Consider the following 25,356-nt stretch of genomic DNA (forward strand, 5'->3'; position numbering starts at 1 on the left):
TGCTCCCATAGTGCCCCATGTTTCCTATGTGGGATGTAAGTCTGGCCACAATGAAGTACAACCTGTTGGCTGATCCTACTCCCCCCAGTAAGACTTCATGTGCCTGCAGAGCAGGGACTGTTGCTATCAGGGTAGCCCCAGGATATAGCCCAGGGCGTGGCACAGAGGTGTCCACACACTTGGGTACTGGAGCAATGTCTCCAAATGCCCTACCCAGACCACCAAAGAATGTTTCTGTGACTCACTTTTCCCTTGGTTAGAATAACAGTTATTTCCAAACTTAGTAAAAAGGAGTTTTACAGAGGGCTATAGAACAAAACCAGTAAAAATTACCTACTAGATGGCTCAGTCTGGCCACAGGCTTACTTTAAATTAAAGGTAGAGATCAAGATGGAAAAAAAGAGGTGGGTGCAGTGGCACATCCTGTAATCCCAGTTACCCAGAAGGCTGAGGCAGCAGGATCACAAGTTTAAGATCAGCTCGGGCAACTTTGTAACACCATGTCTCAAAAAGAGCTGGGGATGTAGATCCACGGTAGAGCACTTGCCTAGCATGTGTGAGGCTCTGGATTCAATCCCCAGTACTGGTCAGGGGTTAGGGTTGGGGGCACGCAGGGGGAATGGGCTGGGTGCAGTGGGTCGGGGATACAGGACAGTGGTAGAGAGCCCTGGGTTAAATCCCAGTGCACATACACAGGCAGATGATGGACAAAGGCTTAATGGAGGTTCAGCCACTTACAGATGAGCAAGTAGAAGCGTGAAGGCCTCTTCCCAGGACAGTTCTCTTGGAAGTGGGGGTGGAGTGGGGCAAGGCTGGGAGCCTCGCTGTAGCCTGGAGACTGCTTTACCTTCCAGACAACTCTTTTCATAACTCCTCAGTCCCTTAGCAATTGGAAAAGAGGATTTTTTTTTCTCTTACTTGGAATGGGGAGAATGAGAGAGAGAGAGCCATTTTAATTCTGCATCATAAATTTGTAATTTTAACAAGTTTGTCCATTAGCTAATACAATATTACCCCCCAAAAGGGGGGGGGGGTGTTAGTATTCATTTTCATAAAGTGCAGATTTAATTCTCAATCATTTGCCTCAGTAAACATCATCTCATTTCAGGTCCTCTCTGGCCCTGCCTAAGGAAGGAGGAGAAAAGGCTATTTTTGTTTTCACTTAACAATTGTCTAACACCCAGAAAAAAGAAAAAAAAAAAAGAAAAATCCAATAGATTGTTCTGCAAACATGTTTCCAGGTAAGATTTCAAGGACAACAGTTTTGAGTAAAAAGTAATCTTTCAAAATTAATATGAATATACATAACAAAATAACAAGTATATAATTTCGACCTCTAGGCTTATTTGGCAATTTTAAGTTCTCCAGTTATGAAGGTATACAACTGAACAAGAACGGTCACCTTGATCTGTAGCCAAATTATTTTTACTGAAGTCATTTGGAGACATTCTCTTTGTTTTGGCCCCTGTAAGAAGCTGATTCTCATATTCCTTTACCGATTATTAAAAAAAAAAAAAATCACTGTTTCAGTCCTAAGACACTAATACTCAAGATGGGTTATTTGCTCTACCATATAAGGACTGGCATCTCCTCTGAAGACTAGTGCTAGCACAGGGTTAGCTGCAGAGGTCTAATGGCTCAGCTGCCCAACAGTCACTTCTGTGGGAGTATAAATATGGATTATTAAAGTATGAAATCTATGCAAAACCCTCATAATACAGGCAAAATGTTCAAAGGCCAAGAAAAAAATGTTTTCTTTTATAAGAAAGTGCAACTGCAGGGTCTCTTGAATGATCTTTTAGACAGTTCTGCAGAAAACTTAGCAGTTTGGCTCAGAAAGAAGAGTTCCTTGTGAGGAATGAAAATTCTTCCTAGAATTACAAAAGCAAAATTTCAGGCAGCTTTCTGGTAACAAACTGTTAGTTTATGGTACACGATGAGACACATGGGAACTAATAATGAAGGCTTTTGCATCAGCTGTGATTTGCCCAAGGACAGAGCTTCCCCTCACTCCAGGACACTGGGCAGAGGCATTCCTCACATGGAATAGTTGCAGACAGCACTTTGTCAGACGCTGACAGTAGGCAGGAAACTAATAGCTGGGAGAAAAATCACAAGTGTTTTCATGTGTTTCAGTGTTTTTCAGGTCAAATCTCAATAATTTCAAATAAATCACTGAAAATATAGCATTTCCTCTTATCTCCAGTATTTTCCACAGTCAACGGATAATCAAAGTGGAAGGAGAGCTTTCCAGCAGTCACCAGCGCACATCCTATCTCACAGTCAGAGTTTCAGCATTTGTTCGGCTGCTGCTAGGTGGTAAAGGAAATTCTCTGTTGCTGGTGGAAATCTTTTCTGCTTGAGCGCCTCCAAATTGAGGACTCGTTTTCCTCCATCACCCAAAACTTCAGAAAATGGTGCTAGGTTGGTGAAGATTTCTTTTGTTTTTAGGGCAATATCCTTTACAATAGAATAGGAAAATAAGCAAAGTGTTAGTATGTAAAAGGTTCAACAGTTATTCCCTAGAATTCTTCCTGCTATTTTATAATTTATCAAACTAACTTTATACATTATGAAACAAAATGACTTAGAAAAATATCATTGATTCTTTTAACCATTTTAGCCATTTTTAAGTATACACTGCAAGAGTGCTAAGTTTATTCACCATGATGCACAACCATCACCACTATTTCTAGAAATTTTCCACTATCCCAATCAGAAATTCCATCCCTATCGACAATAACCCTCCTCCTCTCCCCTCTCCTCCCCTCAGAACACTGTGGAGCTCTATTCTGCTTCTTCTAGCGAACTGCTATTCTAGGTACCTCATCTGTCCTTTTGCGAATGGCTTATTTCACTTAGCATAACATCATGATGTCCTCAAGGTTCATTTGCAATGCAGCATGTGTTAGATCTTCATTCTTTCTGAAGCTGAATAATACTCAATTGTATTTATGTGCCACCTGTTGTCTCCCCATTCATCTGTTGGTGGGCACCTGGGCTGTTTCCACCTTGTGTAGATTATGAGTAATGCTGCCGTGAACACTGGTGTACAGACACCTGTTTGAGTCCCTGCTTTCATTTCTTTTGGGTATATTCCTAGAAGTGCATTGCTGAATCACGGTCATTCTATGTTGATTATTTTTTGAATATATCTCTTCTCAGTAGCCCTCTTTGCCAGGGACAAATAACCCAGCACCTGCCATGGGCTTTCCTCCTGTTCACTGACACTCCTCTGAGGGCTGAGGACTTGCTGAAGCTCCCGTTACAATCATGCCTTTTCCTGGTTTGCTGACATCACTAACTCAATTGTATTTCAGAATTTACAACATACTGTACCTTCACTTTCCCTCCCTGAGGTCTCACACTTTATACTGAGTCATCTAAGTATCACTTTTTTTGTTTTTTGGGATGCTAGGGATTGAATTCAGGTACATGCTACCACTGAGCCACACCCCAGCCCTATTTTGTATTTTATTTAGAGATAGCGTCTCACTGAGTTTCTTAGCACCTTGCTTTTGCTAAGACTGGCTTTGAACTCCCAATCCTCCTGCCTCAGCCTCCTGAGCTGCTGGGATTACAGGGATGCGCCACCGCACCTGGCTTATGTATCACTTTTAGTCCATGAAAAATAATCCAAATCCAAATATCCCAAACTCAAATTTATATAATAGTGTTTTTTACTGTCATGTTGATGGGGACAGTGCCAATTCACATGGTAGGAAAGAAGCATCGGCAGATTGTCTCATGTCCTTGGAACAAGACCTGTCCACTCTTCCTGGCCACATCCGGACAGGCCGCCAGCACTGATCAGAAGAACAGGGCTGTTGGCAAGTCCCTGCCAAATCCTGCGGCCCCTCATGTCCTGCTCAGAGGGCTGTCTTATCCCCTCGGCCACCTCAACACAGTATTTACTAAGCTTCACAATCATCCTGTTGTGTATTCGTTTTTACTCATCTGCTCCACTAAAATACAGGCTCTGTGAGGGCAGGGGCTCTGCTCACCACCGTGTCTATGCTATTCGCTGCTTGATGAGTACTGTCTGGGTAAATAGATATGTGAAGAAGTGTGCCAGGTGGGATGAGGCGAGTACAGCCTGATTACCAGAGGTGCCCCCAGGTGCCTCAGATGCAGACAAAGGGAGACAGTCTTTCTAGGCTCCCCAGTCCCAGGGTCTAAGACAGGTTCCGGAGCAGGCACTGGAAGAGGGCAGGCCGTATTCCTCAGGAGAGGAGCAAGGAGCTGGGAACAGGCCAAATACAAAGGGGTTGCAGGCTAGGGGGAGGAGACTAGGCAATACAAGAGAAGTGGGACTCTGGCACCATGTGGAAAGGCCCCAGAAACATAAGCCCTTGCTATCCCATTCTGGCAAGGGCAGAGGAGAGGGTGCCAACTGGTGCACATGGACAGTGGTCAGCTTGACAGGCAGACCCCAAAGAGGAGTTGTCTGTGCAGCGTGTGACGGCAGCCTTGACTCCACGACTACTGCTGTTCTAAAGACAACATGGCAAAGCTAACTCCTAGCATCTGTCTAGTTCCCTGCTCAGCAGCACTCAACAATCTGTTCCTCTATGAAAATTCCCCTAGGAGGAGAAAAATGTACTGGCCAGCCCAAAATGCATTCCAGTCTGCTTGGCTGTTCACTTCTTACCACCAGTGGTCGGCATCAGCACCAGCCCCTACAAGACCTTTCCCCAGAGCCTAATAAACTGACCAGGCCACAGTAGCCACCCCTGCCCACCCATCATCACCACGGCCATGCTGCAAACCCCCACCTGAGCCCTTGCTGCTGGCCTGACCCCCGGTACGTCACTCTGCTACTGTGCACAGCACAGAACAAGCTGGATGTGCCACTCAACAAGGCTGCTGGGAACTTCTAGTGAATGAGCAGGTCAAAGAGTCACCTGTATAACCTGGCTGTCTGACTTCTCTGGATCCTCTGCAGACTGAACAATTAGCTGGCCGATTTCTTTGTGCAATTTTCCCATTGTCATGGACTCTGGTGAGAACAAGATAAATAAGTTGTGTGAATATTTAGAAGTTTAAAGAATAAAAATAACCATGCCATTTAACTAAAAACTTGAAAGACCATATTAATCAAAAGGCAGCAGATGACCCCCCACACTTCCACTTTATTACCAAATGTCAACGTGACAAATGCGAGGGGACAGGGCATAATCTGATTTATACACTTCATGGTTCAACACAAAGCATGTCAAAACCAAACCAGATTTCCCCTCCACACCTACCTGATATGAATTTTTATTTTTCTTTTCAGACAAAATCTAATGAAAACTTTAGACTACAATTAAGCTGTGACTTTAAGGCAAGAGTCTGGCTTCCTTGTCCAAGTCTTTACAGTTGAGAATTTTTCCACGTAAGAAAATCTTTATGAAAGGAATGTTGTGAAAGAAGTGCTTCCTGTCAGTTCTGCAGAAGCCAACTGCGCATTCTGTGTGTTAAAGTCCATAAAACATGAACAAAGGGAACAACCTAAATGACATAAACACTGCTACTGTCCGCAGCATCATTAACAGAAAGTTCCTTTGCCACTCCATTCAGATGGTGCTGCATGGGATAAGCCCATTTTATAGATCCAGTGTAATGGAAAAATCTATGTAACAGTGATCCCTAATGAGCTGACATTCATCAGCCCCCACCTTTAGAAGAAAGGTAAGTGACCACACAAAAGCTGGGATCAGTAATTCTGTCTGCACTACTAACAGTCTAGGTCTACGGGATGAATACTGAAAAGCCCCTCCAACTTCAGCAGAGCAGACTAAGCAGGCCTTGAGTGCAGCCACTGGGCTTATATCTCATGTCAACAACAGGGAACTAACCTTTTGCAAGTGGAGCAATGGTGATCTCACTATCTGCCAGATTCACAAACACGTCATAGAGATCTGGTCTGTTGCTCACCTCCAGGTCTACGAACCCAGCAATGTAACCTGTATCACAAAGATGACCAAATTACTGGATCAGGAAGCAATCATATTGTGAATGTATCAAAAGGGATTTGAGTCTAACAGCTCACCAGTTACTTATCTTCATGATTTTATTTATTTTGAAACTTTCGCTGTATCCTGTGACGTTTATTAAGAGTATATGACTGTCAGCTGCCTAAAGAAATTCACACAAATTTCAGAATTCCAGAATTTGACTTTGCCATTAGGAATAAGGCTCAAATAAAATATTTACTGTTCAGTCACTGCTTTCTGGGTCAACAATGCCAGGAGGCCGAAGGTAGCACAGACTCACTTAACTGATGTTTCCACCTCAGATCTGTCCCCAGGGAATCAGAGCCAAATGTTGTGTTCTCAGGGACTACATGGACAGGGCATCATTCTCTGCTTTCAGATCTGATATCATAAATGCTAAAGGAATCTCGACAACTCAAGAATTAGCAGACTTCTGGAATTGGTGTTAAGACAATGTTCCCAGATTGTTTTAATTTCACAGAGCAATATAATTTGAAAGATGTTTTTTTAAATCATTGCAAATTTTTCTTTTATCAAGTAAGGATATTCAAAAAACTAAAGAAATAAAAACAAAACCCACTACTGAAAGTTAGACCCATACCAATCACATGAGAAAATATGATACCTGCCAGAATGACACTGCTGATTGCTAATTATTCAATAAAGGTCCTGGGCCAAGTGGTTATCCATGTGGAAAATAAATGAGATCGGGGCTGGGGTGTAAATCAGTGGTACAGCTCATGCTAAGCACATGAGGCACTAGATTTAATCCACAGCAATCCCCCCAACACACACACACAAATCAGATGTCAACTTACTACATACAAAAAAAATAACTCCAGGTAGAATGTGTAAGAAAAACAGTTTTGATTAGAAAATATAAGAGAAACTGGGTGCCATGGCATGTACCTGCAGTCTCAGCTACTTGCAACACTGAGGTGGGACAATTACGTGAGCTGAGGAGTTCAAGGCCAATCTGAAAAACATGGCAAGACCCCATCTCAAAAAAACAAAAAACAAACAAAAAAATAACCAAGGGGGAGACTATCTCTTTACTCTTGTGGTGTAGATTTTTTTTTTCTAAAAATCATAAAACTCTAGTAAATTCCAGTGCATTAAAAGTAAGAATTCACTGTGGTGTAATCCCAGCAGCTCAGAAGGCTGTCGGGAAGATTGAAAGCTCAAAACCAGATTCAACAACTGATTGAGGCCCTAAGCAACTTAGTGAGATCTGTCTCAAACTAAAAAATAAGGGCTGGGGCTGTAGCTCAGTGGTAGAGTGCTTGCTTTGCATGCATGAGACCCTGGGTTCGATCCCTAGCACCACATAAAAATAAACAAACATATTATCCATCTACAACTAAAAAAATAAATAAATAAAAAATAAAAAGGGCTGGGGATGTGGCTCAGTTTTTAAATGTTTCTGGGTTCAACCCCCAGTACCAAAAAAAAAATAGGTTGCATTTTGCTGATGGCTACATAACAATGTGAATATACTTAAAATAGTTATAATAATAAACTTTATTTTATAACAATTTTTTTAAAAGTTATGAGTTCAATCCCCAACACCATAAATCAACAACAACAAAAATATAAACCCTCTTTCAAGCAGGGTCCTTCCTCCCCTGGAATGCTCTTGTCTACCTGTGCACATCTGCAGGGCTTCTAGCTCATCAGTGTTGAGGTGCACATAAGAATGCAGGATGGTCCAATCCTGTCGATGCCACACCAGGGCAGGCAGAGTCCTGGGGAATCAAGGCAAAAACTCAATCACATGGTTGCTGGCCCACACCTTAGAGAACTTTCCCTTTCTTTCTTCCAGTGGTGAAAATTCAGTGGGTAGAGTCCTGCGGTAAGTCAGAGGCAAAGGTAAGACCACGCCCAAGTGTGCTAACACATCCAGGCTGCATATCAAAGCAATGCCATGTTTGAAACTCAGCTTTTGGGGTCATTCTGGCTACAAAAAGTTGAGGTTTCCAAGGATCTGCAAAGAGTGATGGTTCTAACGTTTTCCTCCAAACATCCCACTCTGCAGCCTGCCACAGAGAGAAAGACTGGGAGTAACAACCAAAGTGGCCTGTCCCTCTGGAAGTCTTTCATTTAAATCTAAAATTCCAGTCAATCTTGAAAACCACATTGTGTTTGTTTTCAGATAGTGTAAGATTTATTAAAAAAAACTTGTACTATAGGGCTTGGGTTGTGGCTCAGTGGTAGAGTGCTTGCCTAGCATACAGGAGGCACTGGGTTTGATCCTCAGCACTACATAAATATAAAATAAAGATATTATGTCCACCTAAAACTAAAAAATAAATATTTTTAAAAATTAAAAAAAAACCCTTGTACTACAGAAAGATGTGCCAAAGTTAAATGTGCCTGGTGACATATCTCAGAAGCTGTGGACACTGCAGTTTAAGAAGTATAAAGTGTGCGCTAGGGTGCAACTCAGTGGTGGAGTGCATGTCTAGTGTACAGGAGGCCCCGGGTTCAACTGGAAGCCCTGCCAAAAAGAAAAAAGAGTGTCCTGCTTCACTCAGAAGTATACATGTAGGGAGAACAAGTGAGAGGGGAGAAACATACTGAGTTTTAAAGCCAGAGAGGGCAGGGTTCAAATTCTGGCCCTCTCACTTACTAGGAAGCAATCATGAACAGTAGTCACCTCTAAATCAAGAATGAAGGGCAGGACACACACTAAGCACATGGGCATAAATTATGTTCAGTCCTAAAAACCAGTGTATAAAGTATTATCTTCAGAGACAGAGAAATTGAGGCTCAGAAACACTTAGCATCTTTTATATGGTCACAAAGCTAACAAGTTGTCCTCCTAGGATTTGAACCCAGGTCTTTCTGACTACAAAGCCTTTCTCCTCAGTATCCTGCCACTTAACCTCTTCAGCCTCATTTTTTTTTTTTTTGGTGCTAGGTATTGAACCCAGGGCCTTGTACATGGGAAGCAAGTACTCTACCAACTGAGCTATATCCCCAGCCCAGCTTAAATTTTTTCATTCATAAAACAAGGCAATGATGTATCCTTGCAGAGTTCCTATCCCAATAAATAAATTATTTCAATTTAAGGTATCTTACATACAGTAAACCTACCACAAATGCTAATTCCTCCTGCTTTTCAAAAGGATCTAAGAAAAAGTTAGAAAAAGTTAAATAAAAACTCTTTAAAAAAAGTACATTTATTTTAACAATAAGAGAGATTGGCAAATTGGAATAGAAGAAACAAAAACTTATCCTTAAAATAAAGGTCAGTAAACTATGGCCTGGGGGCCAGTTGCTTGTCTTTGTAAATAAAGTTTTATTGACACAGCCATGTTATTCACTTACATGTCTGTGGTTGCTTTTGTGCTGCCTAGTAGCCAAGTGGTTAGGATAGAGATTATGTAGCTCACAAGTCTATAATATTCATTCCCTGGTAAAGAAAGTTTGCTAACTCCTTGCTTTAAAATAGTCCCATTTTTTAAATAGACCCATTTCTAAAGTTAAAGAAGAACCTGTCCAAATCCAGTGACCTTGAACCACTAGATCTAGACTGAAACATTAAACCCCAATGGTATTTTACCATCAGAGTAATACATGCTATTTATACCAAATGTGCAACAGAACAGAGCACATGTTACCAGCTAGTGTTCTGAACTGTCTGCCAAGAGTTTGTGCTTTTTAATAATTGGTGACAAGAGCCAGGTACAGTGGCCCACATCTATAATCATAGTGACTTGGGAGGTTGAGCCAGAAGGATCCCAAGTTCAAGGTCAACAATTTAGCAAAAATAAAAAGGGCTGGGGGAATAGCTCAGGGGTAGAGCACCCTTGGATTCAATATCCAATACCACATACACACACAAAAAGACAATCAGTGACAATACCTGGTAAACTCCTGAACAGCTTCTATTTTAGGGTGATAGACAACAATTCGTTTTTTTAGCATCAATGCCGTGTGTAAGATAACAGTTTCCATTCCAAATTGAGATACAATGTCTTAAAAGAAAAATGATCATGTTATTACATTCAATATTACATAACGGTATAAAGTTTTTAACAGAAAGAATTCTTGTCATATGAATGCAGAATTATTTTTAATACAGAGAAAAAAGTTAGGCAAATGTTTAAGCACAAAAACACCTCATTTGGTGGACAGGCATATCTACCCACGTGCTGGATGCAAAGATGAAGCCAAAATGATAAGGGAACCAACATCTTTCTGTGTCACAAAAATTTCTAACTAAGCAGGCACGGTGGTACCCCCCTGTGATTCCAGCTACTTCTGCCTCCAGACTGAGGTAGGAGGATTCCAAGTTTGAGGCCAGCCTAGGCAGTATAGTGAGAACCTGTCTCAAAATAAAATAAAAAATTCTTGGGATGTAACTCAGTGGTAGAGTGACCCTGGATTCATCCCCAGTGCTGGAGGGAATATATAGAGAGAGAGGGAAAGAGAAAGAGAAAAAAGAAAAAAAAATCACCTAATTAAAACAAAAACAAAATCCATTATTTTAGTTCTTTTTTAGCTAGCTTAAAGAACACTAAACACCTCAACAGGATGCTTAGAAATCACAAAGGACAGGAGATCAAAAGCAAAAGGCAGGGAAACAGGTTTCCCTCCTAAAAACCCTAAAGTCTGGGGCTTAGTCTGGAGTTTCTGCCATTTTGGATTTCCTAGCTGGGTGTTAGATTAGGGCTTGATCTTTCCAGATGGAAGCACTAACTGATAAGATCTAAGGAAAAGAAAAACTGTGGAAGTCAGTAGAGACCTTGAGCCATGAAGTTCAACTTGCTAGTGGAAGAACATTCCATTCTGTAGGGTATTAGACATTGGAAATTGAACCCAGGGCTTTTCTTTGCCAGGCAAGTGCTCTTCCATTGAGCGACATCCCTAACCCCCTTTATCTTATTTTGAGACATGTCTTGCCAAGGTGCCCAGTGTGGCCTCCAACTTGAGATCCTCCTAACTCAGCCTCTTGAGCAGTTGGGATTATAGGCATGCAAAGCCACTGCACCAAGATGAAAGAACATTTCTGTGGTAATAGAGTAATATAGGAATTAATGGCACAAAAATATTTTCCTTTGACAGAATTCTAAACCAATTAGAAAATATGGGAGTTGAAACACTCTCCTATGTAGGCAGCGCGTTACACAGAATGTATGGAGGGGTGTACAACAGTCTACAGAGAGGCAGGCCTTGCCTCAGGGATTCTGTTCATGGCCTGAGTTTTTCTTTCTCTTTTTGTTTGTTTACCTTTGATGGAGCCTGCAAGGTATGCCTTTCGAGCATCAAAGTCCTTGCTAAGGAAAGAGCCATTTTCTTCACTCTGGCAGATACCCTTGGTAAGAACTGCAATATAACTCTCCATCATTTTAACTGGACTCCCATGTTTCAGGTACATTCTGAAAGAAACAGAAAAAGGTAACTGCTTTTACTTTGGCAGCATTAATCAGAGAATTGCACTGAGGCTAGGCACTGGTACTTTCTAAAGAATCTAAAGCCATTTTGCTCATACACTTGAATGCCTAAATCTTTTCACATGTATTACTTTTCTAATTTATGTAATAAATGTATTTAATAAAAATACTTGACAGCTAGGCACTGTGGCACACGCCTGTAATCCCAGTGGCTAGGGAGACTGAGGCAGGAGGATTTCAAGTTCAAAGGCAGCCTCAGCAACAGTGAAGTGCTAAGCAACTCAGTGAGAACCTGTCTCTAAATAAAATACAAAATAGGGGTGGGGATGTGGCTCAGTGGTCCAGTGCCTCTGAGTTCAGTCCCCAGTATAAAAAAAAAAAAAAAAGGGGGGCTGGGATTGTGGCTCAGCGATAGAGTGCTCGCCTTGTACAGGCGGGACCCGGGTTCAATCCCCAGCACCACATAAAAATAAAGGCATTGTGTTGTGTCCATCTACGCCTTAAATAAATAAATAAATATTTTTAAAAATATTAAAAAAAAAAAAACCAAAAACACTTGACAGATCTTCAACAGTTCTTTGAAAGCAGCTCTAACCTTACATCTGGAGAAGACTGCTAAGATTCCTTATAGCAGGAGAAGAGACTATGGACTCTCCAAGTCCCCATTATTCTCAAGAATATCATATTCTTATCTCCTTTTATGTCTTTGTTCACAACTGGTGTTTTTAGTCATATAACTTTGTTTTATTGCTGCGATTTTCTTTGACAAGAAAAGAGTTTTCCGCGTTGTTCACAGAGAAAGCAGTAATTAGTTGTAGAACCTATACTTATTATCAGAGCTCCCAGAGGTGGCTATCTATATTTAGATAATTAAAAAAATCCAAGCTCTTTTAAGTTTCCAGTGGTAAATGCACACTAGAGACATTCGTCATCAAATTAAGACTTCCAGAAAATGCTGACAGGAAACTGGCTGCATTTATAGCTCACACAGAGTCAGTCTCTTCCCTTGAAATCTTTTCCTGTGTGCAACTAAACCTAAATTTTGCTTAAGAAATAAGCCTGGGGCTGGGGTGCGACTCAGTGGTAAAGCGCATGCTTATTAGCATGAGTGAATTTCAATCTCCAGCTCCAAAAGAAAAAGAAGAAGAAAAAAAAGATATGATTCAGTCTAGCTAGGCCTTTCAGGAGCTGATATGATAGAAAGTTGGGAAGAAAATAACACTGATGTTTTAAGAAAAAACACTTAAGGGGCTGGGGATATGGCTCAAGTGGTAGAGCACTCGCCTAGCATACATGAGGCACTGGGTTCGATTCTCAGCACCACATAAAAATAAAATAAAGATATTGTGTTCACCTAAAACTAAAAAATAAATATTTAAAAAAAGAAAAAACTTGAAATTATATTAATTGTAGACTAATTGAAAAATGCTCGTGGTTTTTACTTCTGTTTTTTTTTTCCTTTTGGTATTGGGGATTGAACCCAAAGGGGTTTTGCCACTGAGCCACATTCCCAGACCTTCTTATTTTTTCTTTTGAGACAGAGTCTTGCTAAGCTGCTTAGGGCTCACTGAGTTGCTGAGACTGGCCTTGAACTTGTGATCCTCCTGCCTCAATCTCCCTTGTTGCTGGGATTACAGGTAAGCATGACTGTGCCCAGCTTTTTTTTTGAGATGGGTCTCATCATATTGCTTAGGCTGATCTCCTACTCTTGAACTCAAGGGATCCTCTTGCCTCAGCCTCCTGAGTGTGGGGACTGAGCTAAACGTTAGTGTTTTAACTGGTAACCAAGTTTTGTTAGTCATCAGCAGGTTTTTTTTTTTTTCCTAATTTCAAATAAACTGGGGGTAAGGGAGGTGAAGAACAATGAATACAGTGGGTTTTCATAATGGAAAACCATGAACTCAAGTTTATATATGAAGAAAACATCTTTGTTAGGATAGAAAGAAAAGATCACAAAGGCTGAATGTGGGGAGTCAGGAGGCAAAATGGGAGGCTGGGGAACAGGGAGGAGGGATCTTAGTTTTCACTCTATACTCTTCTGTATTATTGATTTTTAAAATATTCTGTTTTATTGCCACCAACAAAAATGCCATTAACATTACAAAATAGAAACAATATACAGTAATGCAGAAGACAAACATAAAAGTTGATGAATAAGATGACTTCCTAGGTGGCAACTCTGGGCTGTGAAGGACACAACAGAGAAAGGAATTCCTAAACTACTCCATAGGAGAACTACACAGTGCAATCCAGTGGGCCTTGTCCAGACAGACTCCATAGGCTGTCACATCTGTCACAGCTGAGTCCAGGTGTTCAGAAAACCATGGTTCTTTACCAGGGCCACTGCTACAGGGACTAGAGGATAAAGGAGGTCACGGCAGAGGGTGCCACCAAGGGACTGAAGCCTATGCATGTGGCTTTTGCTGCCACTGTGAGCAATGTGTTGTAGGAGGCAAGCCTGCCTGCTTCTCTGCCCAGAAGTAGAAGGAGCACCTCCATGCTGACCTCACCTCCATGAAGAAGCATTTGCCTGTGCATAAGCACGTAGACATACATGTGGGCATGCAATGCAGGGTAGGGGTAGAGGAGATGGCTGGCAAGAGCTCCAAGTCCTTATTTCTTTTACTCCATGATGGAGAAGAGAATCCAAAATGCTACCACACCCAGGCACTGCAGAAGCTAAAGACCCTCTAGGTATCCTCCGGGACAGGAAGTGGGGTCTGAAACAAACCTGCCTTCTGGATCCTAGAGTATCTCCCAGGGATTTCAGTTGAGTAACCTAACCCTGACTCCATCAAGTGAAATGGGAGTCCAGTATTTGTTCAAAAAAACCTCTGTTAGGCTGGGGTTGTGGCTCAGTGGTAGAGCACTTGCCTAGCATGTGTGAGGCACTGAGTTTGATTCTCAGCACTACATATAAATAAATGAATAAAATAAAGGTCCATCAACATCTAAAAAAAATATTTAAAAAAATACCTCTGTAGTGTTTTTGGTTGTGGCTTCTGGGTAGCGTCTCTTCTAGGAATCATAGCTACCCTCCATGTCAGTGCCACAATAGCAGAAAGTTGTTTATATTCCATAGTGAGCCATGTGCCTGGCTTTCTTATTGTAGCTAGCAGCACAAATGGTAAAAACCTCAGTCAAAAATATAATCTAGGGCTGGGGATGTGGCTCAAGAGGTAGCACGCTCGCCTGGCATGCGTGCGGCCCGGGTTCGATCCTAAGCACCACATACAAACAAAAGATGTTGTGTCTGCTGAAAAAACTAAAAAATAGATATTAAAAAATTCTCTAAAAAAATTTTATATATATATATATATATATATATTATTATTATTATATATTATATATATATATTATTATATATAATCTAACTGAAACCCTTAAGTAATAAGATTTAAGTTTTTGTTTTTTATTTTTTATTTTTTGTTTGGTGTACATTTATGTGGGGGGATATGCAGCATGAAAAATGCAAAAAAGCAACCATTTATTGGGTTTACAATGGGAAAAACAATTTCTTCTACTTTTCCACAAAACTATACATAACATCTAGAATTGCAATTTTTTCAAGTGGTAATATTAAAAAGAACGACATGAAAACTAAAACTTATAGAAACCTCCATCATTAAAGAGTCAATGCCCCTAATAATAGGACACGATTTCATTAAGTCTATTAGATATACTTGACAAGAAAACAGATTGGTATATTTTAGATAAATATTTTCAATAGCAGGGATGAAACTAAAAGAATCTACTTGAATCACAATTAATATATCAATCACAATTTCCCAGCCCCTCAGCAGTCCAGCTAAAAAAATATTTTTCTGTGCTTTGGCAGAATTCAAAATATCTATTAACTTTACCCCATATCACTGCCACACATAGATATGGACACACAGGAACCAGCTTACCACTTCATCAAGTATTTAATTTATCCATCCTGCAAAAGAAACTTCCTAGGTTAAAAGTCAGTAGAAGTAACAGATAAAAAATGGCAAGTAACCTGAGGCACCCAGACTACGACAGCTATGCAAACTGCTTTTTCTCTTCCCTTAGCCCATTCTCCCAGATCAGCGGCAAAATTAACAAAGCAGAACAGAAAGTCCTTCTTTACAAAAGAGGCTCTGGAGGGCCACTACAGGGTGAGTTAGGGGGACAGAGGGCTGAAATTGGCTTCCTCCATGTAGAAATCTGCTTTATTGAATGTGATCTTCATTTTGGCATATTAGCATTTAACACAGTTTTCATACAGACCTACACAATATCCTAGCGAAGGCAGCATATTTCTCTGGATTAAAATCTTTGGCGGTCAGAACAATAGAAAAATGAGTCACCTGTCCGAAAGAAACAAAAAGGATACCTTAATAGAATTTAATAGATACTTTAACAGAAGGGTAATTTATTACTTTGGTCTAGCAAACCTCTTATACAAGAAATACCAGCATTAAAAGGAAAAGCTGAAAATATAAAAAGTTCTCACTTGCTCCTCTATTACTTGTATATGTTTATTTATAATAGATAAGTATGTATTTATTTATATGTACATGTATTTAGTTAGATATTTACATTCAGATATTTAATTTCCTACATAAAAATCCAATAATTTTAGAAATCTTTTTTCAAAAACACACAAAAAATTTCACTCATATATCAAAAAGGTAAGTTTTTAGTAGCCAGTGTTTGTTTAAAAACACTCGTCAAAGCAAAACTAGGACCGCTAAATCAGACCTATGAGGGTTGCAATTATAGCTCAGTGGTAGAGTGCTTGCCTAGTGTGTATGAGGCACTAGGTTCAATCTTCAGCAGCACATAAAAAATAAATAAACAAATAAATAAAATAAAGGTATTGTGTCTATCTACGACTAAAATTTTTTTTTTTAATTCCATCATTATAGGGCTGGGGATATAACTCAGTTGATAGAGTGCTTGCTTCCCGTGCACAAGGCCCTGGGTTCAATCCCCAGCACATACACACATACCCCCACAAATATTATATATATAAAAGAACCAGACCTATGAATTTAGCAACTGTTTTTCATCAGTGAGACAGAATGGAAAACAGCAAAATACATGTCAGATTCTGAAATAGTCAACTCTTTATACAGTGCTCTAAGGAGTATTATTCTAGGGCTGAGGTTGTAGCTCAGTGGTACAGCCCGTGTCTAGCATGTGTGAGGCACTGAGTTCTATTCTCAGCAATGCATATAATATAAATAAATAAAGATATTGTGTCCATCTACAATGAAAATAAATAAATAAATGGTATTATTCTAACAAGCTTCATTTACTTATATGCCTCTATTATTGTAAATATACATTTCTGATAATCATATGCCTGATATTTCCATTAATAAGACAAAATTCAGAACTTTATTAAAAGCAAAAGCATTGAAGAAAAAAAATTTTTTAAATCACACTTGAAGCATAAGAACTTTCTCTAAATCTTGCTGACAGTGATGCTGCCATAACTTGCAGTCTGTAGTGCAAAACATGAGATAAGTCCACTGGAGGCTGCATCAAGACTTCTCATCAAAAACTTTAAGGACAGACACCAAAGATCTTAAAACAGCTTGGAACCTATCTTCTTGCAAATTTACATTTTCTAATATAAGTCTCTATTTCGTCTTAAAATTGTAACCATTCCTAAATTGTTGTCTTCTTGATATTTTAAATGTAATTTCTTAAGTTTAAATTCATTTTCTGTACATGCTTCATATAATTCTATTATAGCTGAAAAAAAGATAACCCAGAAAAGGGAAGAGAATTGCCTCTGGTGTATGCCAGAGGTTCAGCTGCTTCATTCTAATATTCCTTTTTAAAAAAAAAAAAAAATCTTTTTTATAGTTACAGATGGACAGCATGCCTTTATTTATTTATTTTTTTTAACGTGGTGCTGAGGAGAATCCAGTGCCTCACACATACTAGGCAAGTGCTCTGCCACTGAGCTACAGCCCCAACCCTACCTAATATTCTTTCCTTTGGAAAAACCTGCCTGCTTGTGATTAGGAAAGTCCACAATAACCATGTAATGATTTCACCATGTCACATTGATACTATTGTTATTTTATTTTTTGTCAGTACTGGGGATTGAACCCAGTTTCACCCATTCTAGATGAGCACTCTACCACCAAGCTACATTCCCAGCCTTTCACTGATACCATTCTTATGAAACAACACACCAATAAAAGCCTCCTTAATACAAGAATTTTCTTTTTTTAAAAACATTTTTATTAGTTGTTGATGAATTATTTTGTTTATTTATTGGTATGTGGTGCTGAGAATCAAACCCAGTGCCTCACACATGCTAGGCAAGCACTCTACCACTGAGCCACAATCCCAGCCCAATATATGAATTTTCTTAATTATCATTTTTAAATTCCTAATATATCCTTATTATTTATAAGCAAATGAAAAAAACTTAAATCTGCCAAGAATAATTATATCTTCTAAGATAGCTTCTAATTATGGAAGAATACTTCTTTCCACTTTTAACCAGTCACGGCTTTAAAACTACTTTTACATTTTTACTCCACCTGACTATGACCTTGATAAGGAGGAGACCAAATGTGTCAGTATTGGTTACCACTCTACCAACCACAAAAAATACTTATAGAATCAATGAGTGAAGTATAAAAGAAAACATTCCCAATGAGAGTAGCAATGTTTTCCATAAATAAGATCTAAAGCTGAGTTTTGGAATAATTTTATATCACTTAAAATTTTTGCAGTCATACCTTTTTCAAAACTGAAGAATCTGGAACTTCAATTGTTGTGATATAAAACCATGTTCTTCTGTACTGCCCAAAGACAAAGGGATGGAGAAGTTTGTTTTCGTCTGTGAGACAGCATTTTCTGAGCAGCAGATTCCTTAATGCGGCTGTCGTGGAAGGGTAACACCACACCCACAGAACTTCTCCATTTGTGTCCTTTTCTACGGTGGAAAGATGGTCACTGTGAGAATGCCAAACAGCAGCAAGGAAGTGAATTGATTGGTTACTCACAGGCACCTAGTGGAATCAGTTTTAATACCCCATTTTACAAAGAAACCTGGAGCACTAGAGATACCAATTCCCATGAATTCATGATTTTGAACTGTGGACACCAGAGTAAAAGTTTTTTTATGACAAATCACAAATGAAAATTTAGCTATAGATATTTGGTATATCCTCCTTATCTCCTCCCACACCAATATTATTTACTTGTAATTACACTAAGTTTTTATCTAGTTCTAAGAATCTTTAATAAATATAGAAAAGATTTGTTATAAAAGAAAAAGAAAAAGGGATATAGCACCCCAAAGCTGGTGCTGAAAAAAATTTTTTTTAAATAAGAAGTGAAGAAGATGGTGTCATTTCTTTTAAATCATGTTATATACCAATCATGCAAATTCCCAGTCCCTAAAGTTTTTAAAATAATAATAATAAAGTTTTATCCAGTCATATGTGTAGCTTTATCATCAAATACCTCAATTATAAAAAGAAAACTTTGCTAATAATAAAATTCACGGGGCTAGGGGTGTAACTGTAACTGAGTAGTAGAGTGCTTGCCTGGCATCATGCAAGAGGCCCTGGTTTGATTTAAAGCAAAGGGTAGGGGGAAGCAAGGCAAAAAGAACTTAAACTTTAGAGAAACAGCCTACTGCACATATAGCAGTAAAAATTACATTTGGGGACTGGGGGATACAGTTCTGTGGGAGAACACTGAACTACTATGTGTAAGTCTCTAGGTTTGGCTCTGGGGGGAAATATATATATGTATTCATATATTTAAAATATATTTATATATATATATTTTTTTAAAATACAAGTTTTGATAGACTTTTTATGCAGTATGATTTTAAGTGTGTAACTAGATTAAATAATCTAAACATTTTAAAAGCTCTTGTATTATGGAAAATATCAACTATGTAAAAAATAGAGAATAATAAAATTAATTTCCCTTCTCTATCACTGATCTTCAACAATTATCAAAACCAGGTCTTTCATTTTTCATATGGGAAAGGGATATCCTAATAAATTTTTTATTTTGTTATTATTATTATTAGGTACAGGGGATTGAACCTAGGGGCTTTTTACCATTGAGTTACATGCCCAGCTCTTTTTATTATGAGACAGGGTCTCACTAAGTTACTAGGAACTCATTAAACTGCTAAGACTGGCCTCCTACACTTAATCCTCCAGCCTCAGTGTCCCAAGTTGCTGGGATTACAGGTGTGGGCCACCAAAACAGGCTACAATAATTTTTAAAGAGATGGGGTCTTACTATGTTGCTCTGCCTGGGCTTGAACCAAGCAATCCTCTTGCCTCAATCCCCTATGTAGCTGGGACTACAGATGTCACCACACCACTGGCACCACCTTTATTTAGAAACAAATCCCTTCTAAATGCATGTCAATATGAAAAACAAATCTTCTGAATTAAAAAATATGATGATAAGGGGCTGGGGATATAGCTCAATTGGTAGAATGCTTGCCTTACATACACAAGGCCCTGGGTTCAATCCCCAGCACCACCCACACCCACACCCACACACACAATGATAAGTCATCTTTTTCTTCCTTGCTACTAGATAAAGTCAGAGTCTCCCTCGTCCTTAATTCAGAAGTAACTTCTGGCAGGACTAAGATGCTGGATTTTAGGCGGTTTAAAGCGGTTTTCAAATCAGGTTAGAAATGAATTCAGGAAGCTGTTCCCTGATAAATGTACTCTTTTGAGACAATGAAAAAATAATCAACACATTTCTCCAGTTCTCTAAGTCTAAGCAATGTTCTTGTACTTTGTGGGGATAGAAAGAGCATTTGAGGGTGTGTTAAAACCTCAGGAGAATAAGACTTTCTCAAAAAGAAACGATGGATTTTTATTTTCCTTCAAGCAGCTGAGTGCTGACAAATGACTCCTTGAGATGCCCACCCCTCAAGCGCTGCACACATTCTTGTTTGCCCCGAGATCCAACGAATTTCCCAACCATCAACTGCTCAAAGCTATCCGGGATCCCACTGGAGAGTATGCAGGAACTCCAGCTCCGCGCACGAGCTCGATCATATGATGCCGGAGTTCTCCCCTGGTATGAGTGGGGACTCAGGGCTTTCCAGTCCTGGCTGTCACTTCCTAGCGTGTGTCGTGCACAAATGACACCCTGGGCTTACATCTGATGTTACCCACACCCCCCGGTGAACTATACACGGGGTATCGTTAATCTGTGTGTAACGCCCAGCACCCGGGCCCAGCCACTGGGTCTCCAACCGCTAGATCCCACCACCCGGTGGGCCGGGGCTCCGCGGCGGCCGCCGGCGCTGCTCCGCAGGATGGCCAGCCATCTCCCGCCCCGCCGCCCGGGAGCGGCTCCCACCCGGCCGACCCGACCTCGGCAGTCTCCCAGGTCTACGGCAGCCCGAACCTCGGGCTCCGCCGGGCAATCTCAGGCGTACTAGAGGAGCTCGGTCTTGGCGTCCGGGTGGCCCCGGGATGGGCAGGCCCCACGCGCGGCCGCGGGACGAGGGCGGCGCGCCAGGCCCCCACGCCTAGAAGGCCAGGCCCCGCTGCTCCCAGCCCAGGCCCAACACCACCCGAGCCGCGGCCTCCCACGCGGGCGGCGCCGGAATTGGGGTGGGCGCCTGCGTCCTCACCGATCAGCCCAACCCCGAGCATCAGCTGAGTGTCCGCCGCCCCAGTCGCAGCCATCTTCTGCCGCCGCCGCTGCGCGCCGCCCTGGCCCCAGACCGCCAGCCCCGCCCCTCCAGGAGGCCCCGCCCCTCACATGTGGGCCCGCCCCTCGCAGGAGGCCCCACCTCGGCCCGGCCCGGCCCCGCCTCAGCTGGTCTGACTTCTTCCTGCTCCGCATTCTGAGGTCCTTGGACCTTGACCTGCTGGAACCTCTCCCAACCACCGGGGCCCTCGCGGTTTCTCTAACCCCATCTTCATCGACCAGCTCCTCAACCCACTCCAAGCTTCTCTACCCTCCTCATTCTAGCTCCTTCTCGCAAACTGGCTCCAAAGGACAAGTTACCCAGTTCCTGAAAATTGAGGTAGCCTGAGGATGGGGGAGTGCCCCCATTCATTCATTCACTAATTCATCCAGCTTTTCGGAAATTGAAAACAATAAATAATCGAGGACCTAACACGTACCAGGAACAGTGTTGACCACAAACATTCTAGTGAGGAAGATGGACAACTATCGAAGTAAAATAAATAATACTAGGACGCGTCAGAGTGATAAGCACTATGAAAGCAAAAAGTGTAGTGTGTTGATAAATAGAGGTGTGCTGATTGAAGATGGGTGTCTAGGAAGCCAAGGAAGCCTGAGGAAGGGATCTGAAGGATAGGAAGAAACTGGACAAAACAAAACGTTTGGGTGACTCCAGGATCCTTCCTCCTGTGTTCTCTGCCCACCCCCAGCTCCAAATCACACAAAATGAACCATGGAGAAGACCTTCGTGTTTATCAGCACATAATCCCACCCCCATCTTTTAAAAAGTTTTTTTTACTATGAAATATTTCATACATGAATACCAGCTCTCTAAAGACAAAATCACAACCGTTTATTTACTGATTTATTTAGCTATTGGATATTGAACCCAGGGGTGTTATACAACCTCTTTTTTTTTTTTTTTATTTTGGAACAGGATCTCACTAAATTGCCCAGGCTTCCTTCCAACTTATGAGGCTGCCTCAGCCTCTCTACTCACTAGAATTATAGGCAACAGCCTCTGCACAGGCTTGAATTTTAAGCTGAGAAGAGGTTGGCTTTATAGACAGAAAAAGAAAAGAAAAAAGCAGAAATGAAGAACAAAAAGGGGATTGGCCGTTTCAAAGTTATTTCATTTTGGGGTTAAAACAGGCTTTCTTTCTGCCTTCTCTGCTACTCAGGTAAATTGGGCCTCTTCTGATGGGTCATTGTGAATTGCCTGTTTTCTGCAAACAGGCCCCATTTTCAAGTTGAGTTTGATTACTTGGCATTTAGCACGAGTCATTTCCTTTTAGTTTGCTATGTTCTGTTGGGCTAAGTGCAGGAGCTTAGTCCAAAACAATGGCCTCCTATACATTTTATTTTATTTAACGCATTCTAAGGAAGACGTGTAGTCACAAACCAACTTAGGACATCAGAATTCACAAATGAAATCAAAGCTACCCCTAGTCTTCCTCAATTCCCTTCCCCTGTTATTTTTAGTTGTTATTTTCCTGTTTTAAAACTTTAACACATATCATCCCATAAAATATTGTTTTCCTTACTTTGAAACTTTATACCAATTTAACAGTAGCTCACTTTAAACTTAATTTTTTTTTGTAGTTGTGAATGGACAGAATGCCTTTGTTTTGTTTATTTTTATGTGATGCTGAGGATAGAACCCAGTGCCTCACACATACTAGGCAAGTGCTGTGCCACTGAGCTACAGCCCCAGCCCTCACACTTCTTGACTGCTGGTCATTGTTGTGTTTTATTCATATCACTTCCTTAAATCCCCACATCACCCCGTGTTCAGGGCCTGTTCTAACTCCCAATGTACAGGTGATATAAATGAAGGGTGATGCAACTTGCCCAGGTTCACAGGACTTGCAAGTGGCAATGCCAGAAAATAGCCCCAAGAGCTTAGAGTCCAGTCACATGGCTGGTGGCTGTACTTCACAGGCTTCTATTCTGTATTGTACCATTTGTATTTGTCTGCAACTTGCTTGTCTTGCTCAACTTTATGTTTTTATTAAAAGATTTATTCACATTTATCCAAGTTCTGTATAACTCTGGTTTGGTAATTTTAACTGTTGAGATATGATTTTGTGTATGAAAAGATTATTATTTCCATTGTCCCTTGATGGATATTAGTTTCTTGTTTTCCACTTTTATCATAATGCTGCCATATTTTGTGCAAGTTCCTTGTTCTACTTGCTTTTAACCTTGGGAAATTTTACATCATCAAAATTTCAATGCCATTTCTGCGTTAAACCTAGGCAAAACTAATCTCTTCCTCTTCCAGGGTTTGATAGCATTTGGCCACAGAGCTAGGATAACATTTTTTCATTCGAGTATACATAGGTGTGTATATGGCTCTTCTATTTCTCCCACTAGACTGAGGGCAGCACCATGAACTATGTGCCTTTGGATTCCCTATGCTTACTGTCATAGGGAGTAGCTATTTATATATCCAGTTCTCACAGAAAATAAGCAGTATTGGGGTTGAGGAGATGCAGATTCAGAATCAGTTTGGAAGCCAAGTATATACTTGTACTCAGGTATCATCGGCCTTTGCAATATTTAGTAAGGTTTTACAAAGCATTTATAAGGAAAATAGACCCTCTTGTGAACTTCCTTTAATAACCTTCACATGAATCTGCAGTCCCTACTTTAAATACACCATCCAATCAACCAGGAAAATTATAAAATCTTAACATATTTCAGTTACTGTTATAGGCTGAATTGTGTCCCTTCAAAATTTATTTTGAAACTCTCACACCCAGTACCTCAGAATGTGACTGTATTTGAGACAGGGCCTTTAGAGAGGTGATTAAGTTAAAAGAAAGCTATTGGGATGTCCCCTAATCCAATCTAACAAAGGGACCTTATGATAAGAAGAAACATAAACACAAGAGACAGCCACCTCCTGGTGGCTGCTGTGAGCCAAGTGGAGGGCCGCAGAAACCTGACAACATACTCTGGTCTCAGGCTTCTAGCTTCCAAAACTATGAGAAACTTGTCATGATTGCCCCAGCCAACCAAGCAGATGCTCTTAGGAAATTTATATTAGATATGTGGAGCCTGGCCAGAGATTGTATTTCTGTAGGGTTTTCCCCTCCTCTTTTGCAAAAGAGTAGCTAAAAACAAAAACTTTGAATCATTAAAGGTAGCCCCTTCTTTTCTCTGCAGTAAAGATTTGAACACTTGCTTTCACTTAGATAGTCTCCCATGAACAGGCAATCATTCCCTTGTCTGGAATTAAGATCTACAATCACATTATTTTGTGTTTGGAGGGTTTTAAGAGGAAAAGTGTTAGACTCACTAGGTGATTCCAATACCTCCAAGGAGAAAAGGTGACAAGAGACATGTGTGGAATGATGGACCTTGGAACCAGTCCTGATCTGCTGTTCCTAGGGTAGTTAGCCCCCACCCCTTGCATAGTCTGGGCATAGGGGCCAGATCAAAAGTCCTGGTTTACAGAGTTTATCAGTGAGTCAGTGAGATCTTCCATCCTCCTCCAAGAACCAGCAGAAGTATCTATGCTCTGAGTAAAGATACTGGGGCCCAGACCACAAAGACAGTCTTCCATAGTGATCTGTGAGGCTGTGATAGTTAGTCACAAATGAAAGTGGAATGATCCAGAACTTACTTCATAATCTACTTGGATTTGTTTGATGGCCAAAGAGTAAACCCTGGGGCTCTGGAATGCCTTAGCCCCTTCAATCTGTTATAACAAAATACCATAAACTAGATGGCTTCTAAACAACAGAAATTTATTTCGTATAGTTCTGTAGGCTGGGAAGTCCAAGATCAAGGTGTCAGCAGATTTAGTGTCTGATAAAAGCACATTTCTTCATATACAGCTGTCTGCTTTCTGTAACATCACGTAGCAGAAGATTGAGAGAGCTCTCCCAGGCCTATTTATAAGCTTATATTTACGGGAGGCCCCACTTTCAAGATCTAATTAACTTCAAAAGGCCCCACATCCTAATACCATCAATTTAGGGTTTAGGATTTCAACATATGAATTTTGGGAAGAGACCATAGCATGTGACAATTAGAAACAAACCCTTAAGAAATATGCTGGACATGGAGGAGCATTCCTGTAATCCCAGCTACTCTGGAGGCTGCTGCAATAGGACTGCAGGTTCAAGGCCAGCCTGGGTAACTTAGTGAGACCTATCTCAATTTTTTAAAAAGGAAATTGCTGGGTATTCACTTTTTTTTTTTTTGGTGCCAGGGATTGAACTCAGGGGCACTTGACCACTGAGCCACATCCCCAGCCCTATTTCGTATTTTATTTAGAGACAGGG

General features: G+C 40.6%; 1 protein-coding gene across 2 annotated transcripts; it reads right to left on the reverse strand.

Moving 5' to 3' along the window:
- Positions 1 to 950: 950 nt before the first annotated feature.
- Positions 951 to 21,083, reverse strand: Dennd10 (DENN domain containing 10). 2 transcript variants are annotated; one of them, XM_027930061.2, is made up of 9 exons: positions 21,003 to 21,083; positions 18,112 to 18,308; positions 15,632 to 15,711; positions 11,214 to 11,362; positions 9,847 to 9,958; positions 7,623 to 7,723; positions 5,841 to 5,948; positions 4,905 to 4,999; positions 951 to 2,460 (listed from the first exon to the last, which is right to left on the reverse strand). In XM_027930061.2, the coding sequence occupies exons 1-9, from the start codon at positions 21,055 to 21,057 to the stop codon at positions 2,284 to 2,286; spliced, it is 1,074 nt and encodes a 357-aa protein (XP_027785862.1). In that variant the 5' UTR covers positions 21,058 to 21,083; the 3' UTR covers positions 951 to 2,283. The 2 variants fall into 2 exon arrangements, with proteins under 2 accessions (XP_027785862.1, XP_027785863.1); XM_027930062.2 differs by lacking the exons at positions 15,632 to 15,711; positions 21,003 to 21,083 and having other exon boundaries at positions 18,112 to 18,201.
- Positions 21,084 to 25,356: the final 4,273 nt, after the last annotated feature.

This window comes from Marmota flaviventris, chromosome 4 (genome assembly GCF_047511675.1).
Source record: "Marmota flaviventris isolate mMarFla1 chromosome 4, mMarFla1.hap1, whole genome shotgun sequence".
In the NCBI taxonomy this organism is placed as follows: domain Eukaryota; kingdom Metazoa; phylum Chordata; class Mammalia; order Rodentia; family Sciuridae; genus Marmota; species Marmota flaviventris.

What these genes read in the sequence shown, in the direction of transcription:
- Dennd10 (XM_027930061.2), bottom strand. Translation starts at nt 21,057, where the DNA reads ATGGCTGCGACTGGGGCGGCGGACACTCAGCTGATGCTCGGGGTTGGG. An exon ending in GCTCGGGGTTGGGCTGATCG is followed by an intron (nt 18,309 to 21,002) that starts GTGAGGACGCAG and finishes TTTCCACCGTAG; the next exon opens with AAAAGGACACAAATGGAGAA. An exon ending in GCTGTTCAGGAGTTTACCAG is followed by an intron (nt 7,724 to 9,846) that starts GTATTGTCACTG and finishes TTGATTCCCCAG; the next exon opens with GACTCTGCCTGCCCTGGTGT.